At 42.7% G+C, this 15,046-nt stretch overlaps 2 protein-coding genes across 7 annotated transcripts in view; both read right to left on the bottom strand.

Annotated features, from left to right (window-relative positions):
• Galphao (G protein alpha o subunit) overlaps positions 1-12,449 on the bottom strand; it is a 31,016-nt gene extending 18,567 nt beyond the window's left edge. Inside the window, exons 1-4 of one of the 6 annotated variants that reach the window (XM_017166527.3) lie at positions 12,344-12,449; positions 10,962-11,237; positions 393-577; positions 150-310 (exon numbers count right to left, since the gene is read on the bottom strand). In XM_017166527.3, coding sequence (XP_017022016.1) covers positions 150-310; positions 393-577; positions 10,962-11,079 — 464 coding nt within the window. In that variant the 5' untranslated portion in view covers positions 11,080-11,237; positions 12,344-12,449. Of the gene's footprint in view, positions 1-149; positions 311-392; positions 578-4,009; positions 4,408-5,428; positions 5,532-10,961; positions 11,238-11,723; positions 12,001-12,143; positions 12,304-12,343 lie in introns of those variants that run through there. The other 5 variants (XM_070284179.1, XM_070284188.1, XM_017166529.3 and 2 more) reach the window with 5 other exon arrangements.
• A 204-nt stretch (positions 12,450-12,653) lies between these two features.
• On the bottom strand, positions 12,654-14,861 carry az2. Its single transcript, XM_017166548.3, has 3 exons — positions 14,455-14,861; positions 14,015-14,377; positions 12,654-13,945 (listed from the first exon to the last, which is right to left on the bottom strand). Exons 1-3 carry the CDS (start codon positions 14,836-14,838, stop codon positions 12,917-12,919), a joined length of 1,776 nt encoding a protein of 591 aa, XP_017022037.1. The 5' UTR covers positions 14,839-14,861; the 3' UTR covers positions 12,654-12,916.
• Between the last annotated feature and the right edge of the window lie 185 nt (positions 14,862-15,046).

Raw genomic sequence — 15,046 nt, 5'->3', positions numbered from 1 at the left:
TAAGTATATATACATATGTTTTCGCAGTTTGCCAAGTGATTCGATAAACCGCATTTAAAATAATTTTCCTCCCATCTGCAGCCATCACTTGGCACCTTTCTCGCGGCCAATACCATTTGTTGATATAAGAATATTGTTTTTGTACTCACTATTTAGCGGAATCGTTCAGTTGGTATTCGTTGCTGCGCGAGAAGCACTCCTGGACGCCGGCGTCCTGCCAGAGTCGTTTCATGGCGGCCAGCAGTTCCTCCGAGAAGGGCTCGGTGTCGTGCATCCGCTGGCACACGTCGAACACCATCTTGGCATCGCTCTGGAAGGAAGGGAGGGTGGAAGGAATAGGGGATGATCTAGAGACACTGCATACAGTGAATAGGTCCGGGATTGGGGCTTACCTCCCGCTCGTTATTGCTGTACTGAATACTTAGGTTTGGCATCGCGCGCAATATTGCAACTAATGATTGTATTGTGTTGCTGTAGACAACCGGTCGATATTGTTTAAAGTCCTCCGCAGTGAAGCCGCTCTCGTGAATGATTTTCATCTGTTTGACTATTGTGCTCTTGCCCGACTCACCGGCACCTAGAAATGGAATGGAATGGAATGGAAGCAAGAGTTAGTGATGCGTAGGGACAATATAGATATAGTATATACTGCTAAGAGAGAGTTGAGTGTGTGTGTGTGTCTGGTGTCCGCAACCGACAAAAGAGCTTAGGGGTCGTCGCAAATATTTATGCTGCGTTTAGTTCTCTAGCACTAAATGTCTGGGCTTTGTATTCCTCAAGTAGAGCTTAATGGCCTTTGAACGACGCACAGCCAACCAACCAACCAGCCAGCCACCCACCCAGCAGGCCACGCAATCCCACATCACGATAATCATCATCATCATTATCATCAATGTACTATATCATCTTGAGATGCCGTCGGCCAAAAGAAAAATGAGAAAAACGCAAAGAGGGGCAGCAACTATGTATAAATGGCAAACAAAGGATTAATTGTTTGGCCCTGGTCATCTGCCATTGATAACAGGCCACAGCCCCAGTCTCCTGTCTCATCTTACTTTGCATCTTCTTGCCACTTCTCCTCCTGCTCTTTGAAGTATTTGCAAGCTGCAATTTTAGCAGAATTTCCATCCAATTGAATGCAATTTGTTAATTGAGCGACTTTTGAAGGGGGTTTCTTGTTATAAACAAGATAATCGCCGACAGCTGGCCGATGAGGACTTGGCTGGAAAATTGCATAGCCAAGCTTTCCCGGGGAAAATGACATAACCTGATAAATGGTAATTGCATTTGACTATTCGCGCCATATACATACTAATCTCTAATAACAATAATAAAAAAAGGATTAATATCACATTAAAGTGGCTTCAACGATTTTATAAAATATAATTAACCCAAAATAAAACAGTAAACAACGGAAATAAATTATTTTATTTTGCTAAAGAGCCCCTGATATTCTTCTTCATTAATTTTATTTTCTTTAACAGTTCATTGTTCTTTATTTTAGACACGAATTCTATTTAAAAAACGTTTGTAAGAGATTACAAACAATACTTATTTTCCTGCTAGTTCTAATTACAATTTCCTAAAAGCCATACAAAAATTCTAGAAAGAGAGTGATTCCATTGTCCACCACTTGAAAAAGTCGGCACACAGATTTACAGAAAATTTTAAAATCATCTTTGGACGGAGTTTTCTCTCCTTCCATAAATAAAGCCGAAAACTAAGGTAAATGTTTAGATTTTTCTCAAACTCAAGAGCAGTGAACAGAGCATTTTCCGAGTATTGTTTATAGAGAGGCGAGAGATCGGGGGAGTGAGCTGGCACCTGAGATTAATGCTTTGTTTGTGTGGAAATCGAAGGCAAAGTGCTTAAATTTAATGCTTTCGTGGATTGCAGGGAAACAAAAGATTTGGCCAGGGCAGGGAGGGGGCTATATAGTGGGGCTTACTTACGTATTGCCCCCGATTATTATTATGAATTCTTGAATGCGCGCACGGCAAGAGAAGGAACCATTTTTTTAAATAAACATTTCCAGTACACTCGAAGCACACACACACGCAGCAGTGGGTGTAGCCCGAAAATTAACATTTTTATACTGAAACACACGCAAAACTGTCAGAAATTGAAATCTTTTCCCCCCTTGGCCAAACATTTTTCAGCTGAGTCCGGGCAAAAGAGGAAATTAAATGAAATACACAAAATGTAAACAGCAGAAGCCAATGGTGGGGATCGGGGTAGGTAGTGATGGGTTGGACATGCAGCCGGAGATGAGAGATGAGAGGCACTGCCAAAGTGTATGAGAAAAAATACGAAAATTACTCATTTTCAGACGGCAGAACGAAGCACAAGAAGCTGGAAGCATTCCGAGTGAATGCAATTTTCCTTCATTTTCCGCCCAAATTTGGTCAATTTGCCACATATACTATATATACACTGGCTCTAGTGCCGGAAAAGTCAAAGAGCTGGCTCCTCCTCCTGCTGCTGCTTCGCCACATGCTGCCTGCCAATGCATTTGCAATTTTTCATTTGTTAATGTCTCCCGGCGGACATGTTTATTATGCCCCTTATCACAAATCGGAATCCAATTGCAATTACAATCAGCCCCCCTATATATATGTACATACGTACATAGGTACATGAGCACACAACCAACTGAGTGAGTGACCTTGAACTCTCTGCCTTATATATGTATGAACAAATATCATTGTGATTATTAAATTTATGGCAATCCGCATTCTCACTAAGCCATCATCGAAAGAGGGAACTGTGCCAAGAAAAGGAAAGCAGAACCTGCGGTTCTTATGTCAGGAATCAATATATAAAGTGAATCGAGGAGGGCTGCATATGTAATAATAAATTATAATTAAGCTTTATGTACACATCTCCCGTCCAGGATAAATGAATGGTCTGTAGTTGATAAGTTGTTGGCAATAAGTTCCTGCTTTTTTATGCAGACCAAGTACTTGTGTACACGTGCATTTAATGTTTGAATAAATTATGAAGATAAGGGAGCCTATTTAATTTAATCCAAGCTACTCCCAAGGGTGCAATTTCCCGCTTTAAGTGGACATATTTGTCCCAAAGATTGTGTTTTCTTTGGTTAAAAATTAGATTTCATTAAATAAGACTTTGATGTGCTTTTAATGGTAATATAAACAATGTCTGTAGGCAATCTTTAATGTACGCATTGCATGACTATCAAAATTTAAAATTCAAGTGTAACTTGATCAAAAAAATAAAATATATCTAAATATTTTTACGAATGATTGTTAAATTCATAGGAAACTCGAGGTCTTATTTTTAATCTTTGCAAGACTTAGCCAAAAAACTTTTATGTTGGATGAAAGAGTTTATAGCCAGATATTTTATTAGGAAAATTCTCAGAATATATAGTCTTTGCTGGTTTCGATGAATAAATACATAGAGAAGAAGTGCATTTCGGGGTTTTCCCGCAATTAAAATAAACTGTAAGTTTACATCACTCGAATGAAAAGGATTTTTAATAATTTTGGTTAAGAGTTGTTTTCACTGGACTTTAAACCATTTAAAAATATGAGTTTGAGCTTATTTGTTTATTATTTAAAGTCATTTTGGTTTACCATTACAAAATTATGTAAAATAAATTATGTTATATCAATAAAACCAGAAAAAACCTTTAAACATTTCTTTGTATGAGCTTTAATGAACACCCCAGCGTATATTATTTAACCGATGGCAAAGTTTTCGTTCTCCAAATAAAATTTCCAAAAATAGCTTGGGTCAAAGGGCAAGGCTGCACCACAGCTGACAGAGAAGGGAAACCCATTCACAACCTAAAACGGGAAAAACATGGATGTGGCCTCCCAAATCCGTGTCCTGGGCCTTTTCCTTTTAATGAGTCGCTTGGGCAGCAGCCGGCCGCCGCCTGCCGCCAAGTATGCTACACTAATTTTAGCAGAGCCGCGAATTAAATATTGATACGCCTGGTTTATGGCGGTTATTCGGAGCCCCGGGCTCCTGGAACACTCACCCAGCAGCAGAAGTTTAATGTCCTTTGCCGCCTGTATGCCATCCTCCTTGAGATTGCGCTCGATGAGGCGACTCCTGGCGGCTGCGGCTCGCTCCTCGGCAGACTGTGCGCAGCCCATGGTGCGTATTGCCTCGACGCAAAACGTTTTGAAGGTCGTTTGGTATCGGCCAACTCAATGGCCGACTACGTTGCCAGCGAAGAAAACCAAGGTGTACGACGACGGCGGCTTACTTTTCCGGAGGGACAAATATACGACGACGGAGCCTTAACTAAATCGGGTATCCGAGGGGATCGATCCTGGAGCACTTTACTTTAACTTCAGTTTTTATGGCTTATATTTATTTTAGTGATGGCACTTATTAAGCACTTCCTTTTGATTTTCTAGTTGAGGTCTTTGCCTAATTTAATTCAATATTTTTCGTATTAGTTTAGCGAAATACTTAACTGCATACATACATATGTATGTATGTAAATATATTATGTCACCAACATCAGTTTTGTTTTTATCTGCGCATTTTGTTTTGATCAACGCGAAAAAAAGGTGCTGGCTCAAGGATTCGCGATTTGTCCGCCAAGGGGAAAGACCAGTTGTAAACTGAAAAATTCGCGTGTCCGAAAGAGCGAAAGGAAATTCGTTACTCGCTGGAAAGTGCGGGAAATTTTGTTGTCTTTGCCTAGGAAAACTTGAAAACTAGAAGATAGAGCAAAGAGCGAAGAGCGTAAATGTAACGAGTGGAAAAGCTCTAACTGGTTGCAGCTTTCAGAGTGCGTAATTAAGGAGCTTGTACAAGACTCTTTATTTTTCATTAACCAAAATTCGTAATTCCAAACACGAACGAACATGTGTGGCGAAAAAATCAATAAGTTATCATCGCAATTTCTGCAGTTTTTGTCGCCTTTTGTTCGGCGGGAACATCAGCAGTTGTTTTCTGCGGTTTATGGCATGCACAATATTGCTATATAGATTTATATCTATACGATTAAGAGTTCCGTTGCTTGCAACTCTCTACCATATTATTTTTCTTTCTCCATTCTACAAGTCTTACAAGTGGCCATAAACAAGCGAGAGCGACGAGACGGGGTGGAGAGTGGAGAGCTTGGGCTGGAAAATGGGCACATGCTGACGCAAAGGCAGCGAAAAGGAGGCGAGTTTTTTCGTTGTTGTTTCAGCCAAATAAAAAAAGCACAAACAAAACTTTTCTTTTGTACACTTTGCAGCTATTTGTTTTTGTATTCCAGCACGCTAAATGATTCATGCGTTATCCGAAAAAAACAAGAACAAAAAAGGAATACGGAAAATTAAAGAAAGCAGGAGAGAAACGTTCTCCAATTGTTTCTTTTCTTTTAATTGATCAAATTGGGTGCAAAACTAAACTGAAGTTAGTAACACGATTTACACAATTATTTAAAATTTTTTACACTAATATTTCGCAGCTAGTAATGTGTTAAAACCACTAATTAAACGGATATTTGCATTTTGGAAAGCTCTCTTTTGTGCGAGGTGGCTGGAGAGCTGGCAAAATTCAACTGAAGCAATGGAACTAACGGAACCGTGCGTGCCTGGATGCGGAGAATCTTTCTCTCTGGCTTTCTCTATGGCCACGGTGCCGCCCAAAGAGGCAAGCTTTCACAGTGTGTACATTTTTCAATGGTGAGGCGAAAGCTCTCCTGCGTGGGAGAACTACAGCCAGAGAGAGAGAGAGAGCGCGCATGCGCCGGCGCCTGGAAAGTTCAAAAGTCAGAGAGGGACAGCGAGCCTGCGCAGTCCAGGGTACCAGCGAGTAGCGGAAAGACAAGGACAACCAAAGCAGCGAGTGCGCCCACGCGAGGTGGTTTTTGGTCCTTTTTCCCATATTTCCATTTGTTTTTTCTTTTCTGATGAGGCAACTTAAAGTGGCTTTGCAGTTTAAACGGAGAATGCTCCTCCCTCCTAGACATATACGCCGCCGCGCCACGCCGCCGCCGCCGCCGATTTTTGCCTTATTTGACGCGCCGCCGCCAAATTATGAAAATAACGGCGCGCCGCGGCGCGCCGCTGGTGCGGCATCGGCGCAGCTTCAGCGCGGCCTTCAGTGTCATTGTTCTTTATAAAACTTAAAAAAAAAAAAATAACTCATTAAAATGGCCTTTTTGCCTTATTTGACGCGCCGCCGCCGCCGGTTCTTTCTGACTACTACGCCGCCGCCGCCGAGTCATTTTGACCTCTACGCCGCCGCCGATGCCTTTAACCATCGGCGTAAACCTCTACTCCCTCCTCCTCACACGCAATTAAGTCGGCGGCTTTAGAACTTTGCCACGTTTATGGGCCAAGCCAAAGCGCATTAGCACAAACAGCAGTTGGCCAGCAGCCGGATCCTCTGGCTCCCTCTCCCATTCGCCCGAAAAATAAGCCAATATCCGTTAGATAAAACAATCGCATTGATTCGATTGAGAGGATTCTGATTCCGATTCCATTGCTTGAACTTTGATTAAGTGTCTTCTCCATATGCAGCAGAGGGGCCAACTGTAAGTCGCGATTGCAGCAGGAGGGAATTGATTATGACCAAATCAATTAACAGTCCCATTAAGGCAGCCATTGAGCCTCAATTAGAGAGCTGCCTCGGCCCATCAACGGGCGAAATGGCGGCAATTATTTATACCTAAGTGTACAGTAGGGCCAGCCTGCCATGAATTGATTGCCCAGGAATAATGGATTTCTTCCATGGGATGGTCAACTTTATTTGCTTCGGGAAATGTTCTGGGTACGTTTTAAGAGCTTTGAAATATCCACAAAACCGATACATGGGTAAGTCCCCCGAAACAGTACCCGCTGCAAAAAAGAACAGAGTTCCCTAAATTGCTGATTTTTTGTTTGAAATATGTTTAATTTATCTTATGTTTTATGATTTAACTTTTAAATTATGAACAAGCTCAACAAATATTGTTCTTGTTTCTTGGAATTCATAATTCAAATAAAGAGTACGAGCTGCTCTAGTTTCCAAGAAAACATTGCAATTGCAAAATGCTCTTGTGAACTAGGACTGTTTGCAGGCAGCCAATTAGGTACTGACGTCCCGATTCCTGAATTTCCTATTTCCTGGTACAGCTAGATTTTCTGAGAAATTGTAATAGCAACCCCATTGCCCTTACCGGCAATGCAAACTTAAGCTGACGATAATTACCCAAAAGGGTTGAATGAAAACAAGGCAATTTTATGTTCCATAAGTGAATGGCGTGACAAAATCAAAATGGCAAAAAAAGGACATCGCTAATGGACGGAATTCGCCCTTAAATTACATAATCACAGTTCATACATACATATGTACATACCTATAGAAACTAGTCCTTAAATTTTAAGGCAAAGCTGTCAAATGTGTGCAAGGATACTTGATGTATTTGCCTTTCTAAATACAATTTCGAATACTTCGCCTCTGGGCAATGTTTAAGAAGATTTTTAATCAAATGTAAATATATTTATTATCAATAAATAAATAATATTAATATTTATAATGTTAATTAAATATAGGTGGTTTATGGAAATCTAATTTTCTAATAATGACTGCCTTTTGCCTGTGTGTGGCATTATAAATTCGAAGGGAAACCCCTTAAATTTTTCCCCTCGATCACCATAACGAGTTTAATTAAATTATCACTGTGCGAATATGGACCAAAGCTACCGTGGCACTGGAAAAAAATTGAAAACAATGAATGGGCAAATGAAATTATTGAATGAATTGGGAGCTAGCGAAGACCAGAGACCCAGAGGACCGAGGGGATAGCGAGAGAAATACCGCAAAACCGCAGTCAACTACAAACGGCAAACAAATTGACAGAGTTTTTTTTTTTATCACGCGAACTCTTAGCTCTTTCGAATGACAGGCAGCGGCAAAGTGGAGCACTTGTGCACTTGTCGCCTCCATCCGTGCCCCGCTACCTCTTTTTCCGTGGCTCGTTCACCGTTCCGTCCGTCCATTGCCATTTGGCGTGCCGTTTTACGGGCTGCAGCTAGTCGACGGAGGTCGCAGGTCGCGGGCTTTTGGCACTCGGGCGACATTTGACTCTGCTCAATTAAGTTCGATTTGTGTTGTACTTGGCATCTTTTATAGTTTATTTAACGAGCCTGTTAATTTGCATCGCCCCGGGTTTTGCGTTTGGGAGAGAAAGATTCGAAAGTCGCGGGTCCAAGAGCCTAATTGCTTTGCTACATTGAATTGTTTGGCAATCTAGATTGGATCTGGCCATCGATAACTTCAGTGGGTGACCCCAAAAAAAGTGTTGCTTGACTGAATAAATTGACATAATTCAATAATAAAGTGGTTTTATAGTAAATGGTTAAAGGAAAAATCTGCATATCAAGAGATATGTCTTAAGTTTAGTTAATTTACTATGTGAAAAATGTTATACTTTTTTTCAAATAATTGTGGTTAAGCTTTGTTTTAACTATTACACATAAATATACAATTCCATACAAATTTTTTCTTTTGTTATAAAAATATTATTGAATGGAAAACTTGTGAGATTAAAAGATAATTTTATATCATAAAATTATCAGTAAGACTTGGAGACTTTTACCTCCCGATAATATAATGTTTATCTTAAACCCTGTTAACCCAACCTTATCAATTCATATTTTTATTTAATTAAATTCCATAACAAATGCTATAGTCCTACCTCTATTTGCTATTTGAGTGGCACAACTAATGGAATATTCTATTGGAGCCCAGCTCTTATTTTATTAGTTTAGCTTTGATTCTCTTGTTTAACCCAAAGCGGTAGTATACCTACCTAGGTTTAAATATAGTTCTCCTGTAAGCAAGCATCTTTAGATAGCCCCAAGAACTTTACGTATATTTTTGTCTATCTCATCACAGTTTCCAATTGTTCTGTAATGTAACATTCTTCCCTGCTGACGTATCACTCAACACACAAGAGTTGGAAAAGAGGCAAACAAAGTGAAAAACTGGCATCGTAAACGTTTCCTCAATAACCTTTGGTTTGAGAATTATGCTTCAAGTAGCAGTTTTCTTCAAAACTTCCGCTTGTATCGCCGCTTGCAGCCACACCCACTCCCACTCGCCTTCTGCATGTCACACCACCCACCTCCACCGCTCACTGTTTTCCTTCCGTCCTGTGCCGTCCATTGTTTCGTTAGTGTTTCCTGGCCGCCATTCGATGCTTCCGCCTGCCATTTATCGCCCCTTCTCGGCCCACAAGCTACCCGGTACCCGGTACCCGCTTCCCGGTAGCCACTCCACCGCCTGAGAGCCGTGTTGCAACATGAGCTGCAATCCACAGGATTGCTGCTGCTGCTGCTGCACGCCACTCCACTCCACTTGTGCTCCTTGTTGCTTGTTAGGGCGTTTAAAAGTTTTGCCTGATTGCACAGAACAACAGCGAGTTACTGTGGCAGGATTAATACGTCTACACTTGGGGAAAAGCTTTGCAAAACCAGGGGCAATACAAATTATTGAAACAAATGATTTTATTCTCTCTGACTATGTACAGAACATGAAGTCTCGCATACTTTCTTTTTTTGCATTGTAAACTGTATTGATAAAATTCAAAAGTCATCATCCTTTCAGTGTAGTGCATCTCTGCTTCTTATGTTCAAATATCCAGGAACATGCTTGTGTGTAGGATGTTAAAGTGAAAGCGAACCACAAGAGTATGTTGCAGCTTTGTCCTTTCGCTGCCTACAAGCTGCATCCTTTCCTTTCACATTTCTTTTTTTTTTCTTTTTTGGCGAGTCAAAGTCAATAGGATTAACTGGCATTTCAATGTCACTGGCCCAACCTGGTTGTAACCAGCACAAACACACCCACACTATACCATCCTCCTACACCCAGTCCCAGTTGGTGTACACACGTGCGATTGTTTCAATGTCAAGTGGCGTCGATTGCCTTCACTCGCTGGCGGATGCAGACGCACTTCTGGCTAAATCTCAGCCTAAGGCTAAGGCTAAGGCTGCAGCCACTTGCGGATTGGGGTTGATGTCAAACAGTGGCGGTAGCTCTTTAAGCTTTTGTTTCATGGATTCTGTTTAAAATTAAACAATCTTGTTATATTCGTTTTGATCTTCTGTAAGTAATGTCTTAGTCTTGAATGTGATAATTTCTCATTTCTAATTCCTATGAAAAGCCAATTCGAAAAAATATATAAAATTTTCACCTGCATTTACCATTTCCTATTTTCAGAAAATATCTTAAATTATCTTAATAGCGGCTATGAATCAGTATTCATCCAAGCACTGGGCGCAGAGTGGCACAGCACCACTTGAGTCGAGGTGAGGCGAGGACTTTCCAGAAAGCCACATGGCTCCTCCTCGACAGTGTTTAGTTTTCACACTCGGCCGGCACTGAGGCAGATGCAACTGTTGCTGCTGCCATTGTTCTTGATGTACCCTTGCACAGTGGTTCACTTGTTCTATCCATTAAAACTTTATAGAAGGACTTGTTTTTAGCGGAAAACAGACCTAATAGAGATTCTTAACTTCTATTCTATTGATAATTTTAAAAAATTCAATAAAAAACATTTAAGCAGGCTACAATTATAATACCCTTGTATCCTATGGGTACCGGGTTAAATGAAGATCTTTTTGCGGATCTGAGTGAATCCTATCACATCCTTGAGGTCCAAGCTGACATTAAAAAGAGATAAGAGCAAAAATACCTTATGAACCTGTACAAATACCGGATATATGAAAAGGAAAACCTCTAAGAGCTCTGATAATAATTTTAGGATTAGGTAGAGGCCGGCATTTCCGCCACTGTGCGGTGAAAGTGTGTGCAATAAATTTTCCCCTATCTATCGGCACCGAAAAACCGAAAATACAATTTTCCAACGCACTTAGTCAAGTGCTCCATTTCCGATAAACGCTCGTTTATTTTCCCCCGTGGCAATATATGTACATAGAACAATGAGCGGTAGAGCCTCAGCGATGAGTTTCCACTTCCGGTGGAAAATGCACACTTACCCAGAAGCAGGAGCTTGATGTCCTTGGCCGCCTGAATGCCATCCTCCTTGAGATTCTTCTCGATCTGTTTCGATCGCTGTATGGCGGCGCGTTCCTCGGCGGATGTGGTGCAGCCCATTGTGGTTTTTTTTTAGTGGTTCGGGATTTGCGGAGGTGCGCTGGAGTCTGGACTTGGATCTGGATGAATACGGGGACTTTTCTCTTTCTCTTGTCTCTCTGTCTGTATATCTCTTTGTTGTTGCCTTATTTGTTTATGTACAGTTTAACGGTCTCCGTCTTCATTAAAAACAATAACAAATGCACACGGGTCAGGCGGGTGACTCACGGGGGAAGTGTGTAATGGGCCAAACAAGGACAACCGTATGGCTGCTGCTTCTAACTGTAACTGGGCCTACTTTTATGGCCGACACTGTGTGTCCAATAGGGCGCGCACTGTGCCTTCAACTATGTTGTTGTTTTTGTTTTATTTGTTATCAGGCAGACGAAGAGCAAAAACCAAAAGCAAAGACAGTCGCAAAGGCAATGATAGCCAGCTAATTTGCATATGGAGCATGTTTTGTGATATCAAAAAAACAACATAAAAAAAACAAAAAACTCATCAATCGCTCTGATAAGATAAGGCATCGGCCAGCGATATCGCCAGATCTCGATAAGAGCGAGCTAATTTATCATGTAAGTGAATTAGTTTTTGGGAAATATATCCTTGCTTTTGCTTTTACTTATTACTCATTTTTAGATTATTTTTGAAACATGATTTTTAACTGTTTTTTAGTCCGTTTTGTGTTCTTTTTTGTGTATGTATTTAGCAGAGGGCGTAGGCGCAATGTGCCGGCTATTTGGGAAAACGCGGGCGTGGTTTGGGTTGTTCCGGGGTTTTTTTCCCCTTTCCGGAAAATTAAATGTTGCCAAAAATGTAAGCTCCGTTTTTATGCGCTTTTTATGCAAAAAGAACAGTGCGTGGGCATCCCGATTTCGATTGTATAAATTTTCATTTAGTTTTCGTTTCACTCACTCGCACTCACTCACTCACAGATACTCACGCACACACTACGCACTCTCGCGCGCTGCACACGCCACACCCCCCGCCCACTGGGCCGCGCCACCCACCACCACCCATCCCCTTTGAGTTTTCCTTTTCTTTTTTTTTTTTGTTCACATTTCAGCTTTCAGCTTCACATTTACCACCGCCTAGTTTTCCAGCCAGCGCCGTATACACACCACAGCACAGTATGCCTGTGTGCTGCTGCTTTCGCGTGAGTGTATGTGTGTGTATTCGTAAAGCAGGAGAAGGCTCTTTCTTCCTCTCAGCTTTGGGCCCTTTTCCCAGCGCTTTTTCGTATCGCGTCCCGCTTGCACCCGCACTGATCGTGTTAGGCGTTTACCGTTGCACTTTCCGAGCACTTGCACTTGTACTTTTTGCCGCAGTGATATTGGTAAATTACACTTTTTGGTGTGCGAAAAATTTGGCTGCTCTCTCGCTTCGTTCTCTCTTTCAAACTGCAGAGTGGCGGCCAGCTGTTTTGCGCAGCTCTTGCGCAGCACTGGTCGCCGCGGGGGAGGGTGTTGGCTAACACTGGTCGCAACAGCTGATCTAAAAGCCAAATTATAGAAAAAGAAGCGCGTAAATTCAAATTAAAAATTTTTCAATTGGAAATAGTAGTAGGTGGAAAATCAATATAGAAAGGCTTCAGATTTTGGTAAATAATCTGAAAGTTATTTATTTAATAAAAGATAATACTAACAAAGCTTAGCGCTCCTCTATAATTTAATTTGTTATTGTTTGTAATTAATTGATAATTAACATTAGTTTAAATGTCACAAATTTTATAATAAAGCATAATTGTTATAGAACTATTTTCCTGGGAGATATTCTACGCTCGGAACTCTTAGTCTGAGGCGTTAAATGGTTTTTAATTCTTAATATCTCTTGATTTTATGGGTAATCTCCAGCTTATCTATTCGCTGGATATGTTGCCTTGAGTCTGAGGGAATGTGTGCGAAAATAGGGCCTCACTCGCCGGCTCCGCCACTTTCTGCGTGCTCTTGATGATCTTGTGCGTGCGTCGCATATGGACCCCCAAGCTAACGCGCTCCGAGAAGCGTGTGGTACACAGGGAGCACTGCAGCGTCTTCTCCTTGTGGATATGCCGATGTTTGACCAGGGCATTGGCGTTGGTGAATGTCTTTTGGCAGATCTCGCATACCTTGTCGCGGATGTTCAAATGGGCCTTCACGTGATCCTTAAGGTCGCGCTTGGTGAGAAAGTCCTTGGTACACATGGTGCACTTAAAGGCGCGGATTTTCGTATGCACCGCCGTCACGTGGGTGGTCATTTGGATCTTCTGCTTGAACGATTTGCCGCAGAACTCGCAGACGAACGGCTTTGCCACGTGCTTATCGTCGTGGGTGCGCTTGTGGGCGGCCAGCTGGTTGTTGAAGGCGAAACTGCGCTCGCAGAGATCGCAGGCGAACGCCTTGCTCATGTGCACCCGCTGGATGTGCTGATGTAGGTGACAGCGTCGGTCAAAGTTCAACTCGCATACCGTGCACCTGAACCAGCCGCCGTCGCCCATCTTGTGGTCCCGGAACTGGTGCGCCTGCAAAGCGTGATCCGTGCTGAAAGCCTGTTCACACGCCTCGCACTTGAGCTTCTGGCGAAAGGTCTTCGTGGGCATGAAAGCCCTGCAGCGCTCAATGTACCGCTTCTCGGCCAGGGAGAGACCCACCGACTGAACATCGGTAAGGGTTTTTATCCTGCGCGAATACCACTGACGCAGGCTCTGAATACTGTCGTACACCTCATAGTGGGTGTGCAGGCCTAGGCCGGAAATTTCCCCGCTCAGCAAATCCGTCATCTCCAAGATGGCCGACTTCCGTTCGCTCAGATTCGAGAAGTGTTTGTGCGCCGGATCATACAGATGCGGGAACTTTTCGTACAGCTCGATGAACAGGCTGGTCAGCCGGTTCTCTTCCGTAAACACCAGCTGCCGGGGAATATACATGCGTATGTTCAGTTATCTCTGATTTACGTGTTGAGTGTCCGATCAACCCACCTTGATCTTGGCACAGCCCTCGTCCTCGTCACTCTCGGCCTCCGCGGGATCTCCACACTTGGCCAGGAAGGTGTACTTGGCGTGGTAGTACAACGGCACCTGGGTCAGCTTTTGGGTCTTCTTCTGGCGCGTAATGGACACATATTGGGAGTGCAAGCTCGAGATGCACTTCTTCAGCTTGTACGCAGTGAGATGGAGGTTGACGGAGGTCTTTAGCTGCTCCAGTAGCTCCTCGTAGGCAGCGCTGCGCTTCTCCTTGTCCTTGAACGCCTCATCCGCTGGGTCCCAGAGACAGGGTTGTTGCTGGTACAGCTCAATGAACCGTGTGATCCTTGGGCTGCGCCGATAAAATGTGGGATTAAACTGCGCAGGTGGGAGAGAGACCAGAGACCTTGATGAAAGGCATAGTTTTCTTGGCCGCCGCCGTCAAAGGTGCTTACTTTGGACAAGGGGCTGAAATCTGTGGCTCCCGACTCGCAGTCAAGCGCCATGCTGGCATCGTCGACCTCTCCGTCTCTCGCTTCGCTACCGGACTCTGGCTCCGAGGACACGGGCAGGTCCACGAACATGTCCTCGGCCAGACAATCTTCCTCCTCCGCCTCCTGCTTCTCGCTGATCTCGCTTTCACAGAACTCAGTCTCCACGGCTTCCTCTTCTGCGGCGTCCTCCTTCTGGTGGTCTCTTATGTGCTGGATAAACTCCCGCCACCGCTCCAGCTCCATTTCCACAGGGCAGGGTCTGTCATCGTCTTGGCCACCGGCACCTGTACAGGTAAGCATAAAGTGCTCGTAGTTGTTCCAGGCCAAAAGATTCGCGCAAATCATATTACAAATTACAAACAAATGAAATAGTGGTGCCAACTTGGCTTATTTCAGGCTAAATCTATTATCTGAAAAGCTAGTAAAACTTAGTAAAACTTATCATCATGGTTTAAAATATATTATTTCTAATTTTATATATGACACAATATTAAAAAATAATTGTAGTTAATTAATTTTTTGTTTAAACATTTGTCTTTATTCCATTTTCATA

Source organism: Drosophila kikkawai, chromosome 2L, assembly GCF_030179895.1.
Source record: "Drosophila kikkawai strain 14028-0561.14 chromosome 2L, DkikHiC1v2, whole genome shotgun sequence".
In the NCBI taxonomy this organism is placed as follows: Eukaryota; Metazoa; Arthropoda; class Insecta; order Diptera; family Drosophilidae; genus Drosophila; species Drosophila kikkawai.
This window is presented reverse-complemented; position numbering and strand designations above follow the sequence as displayed.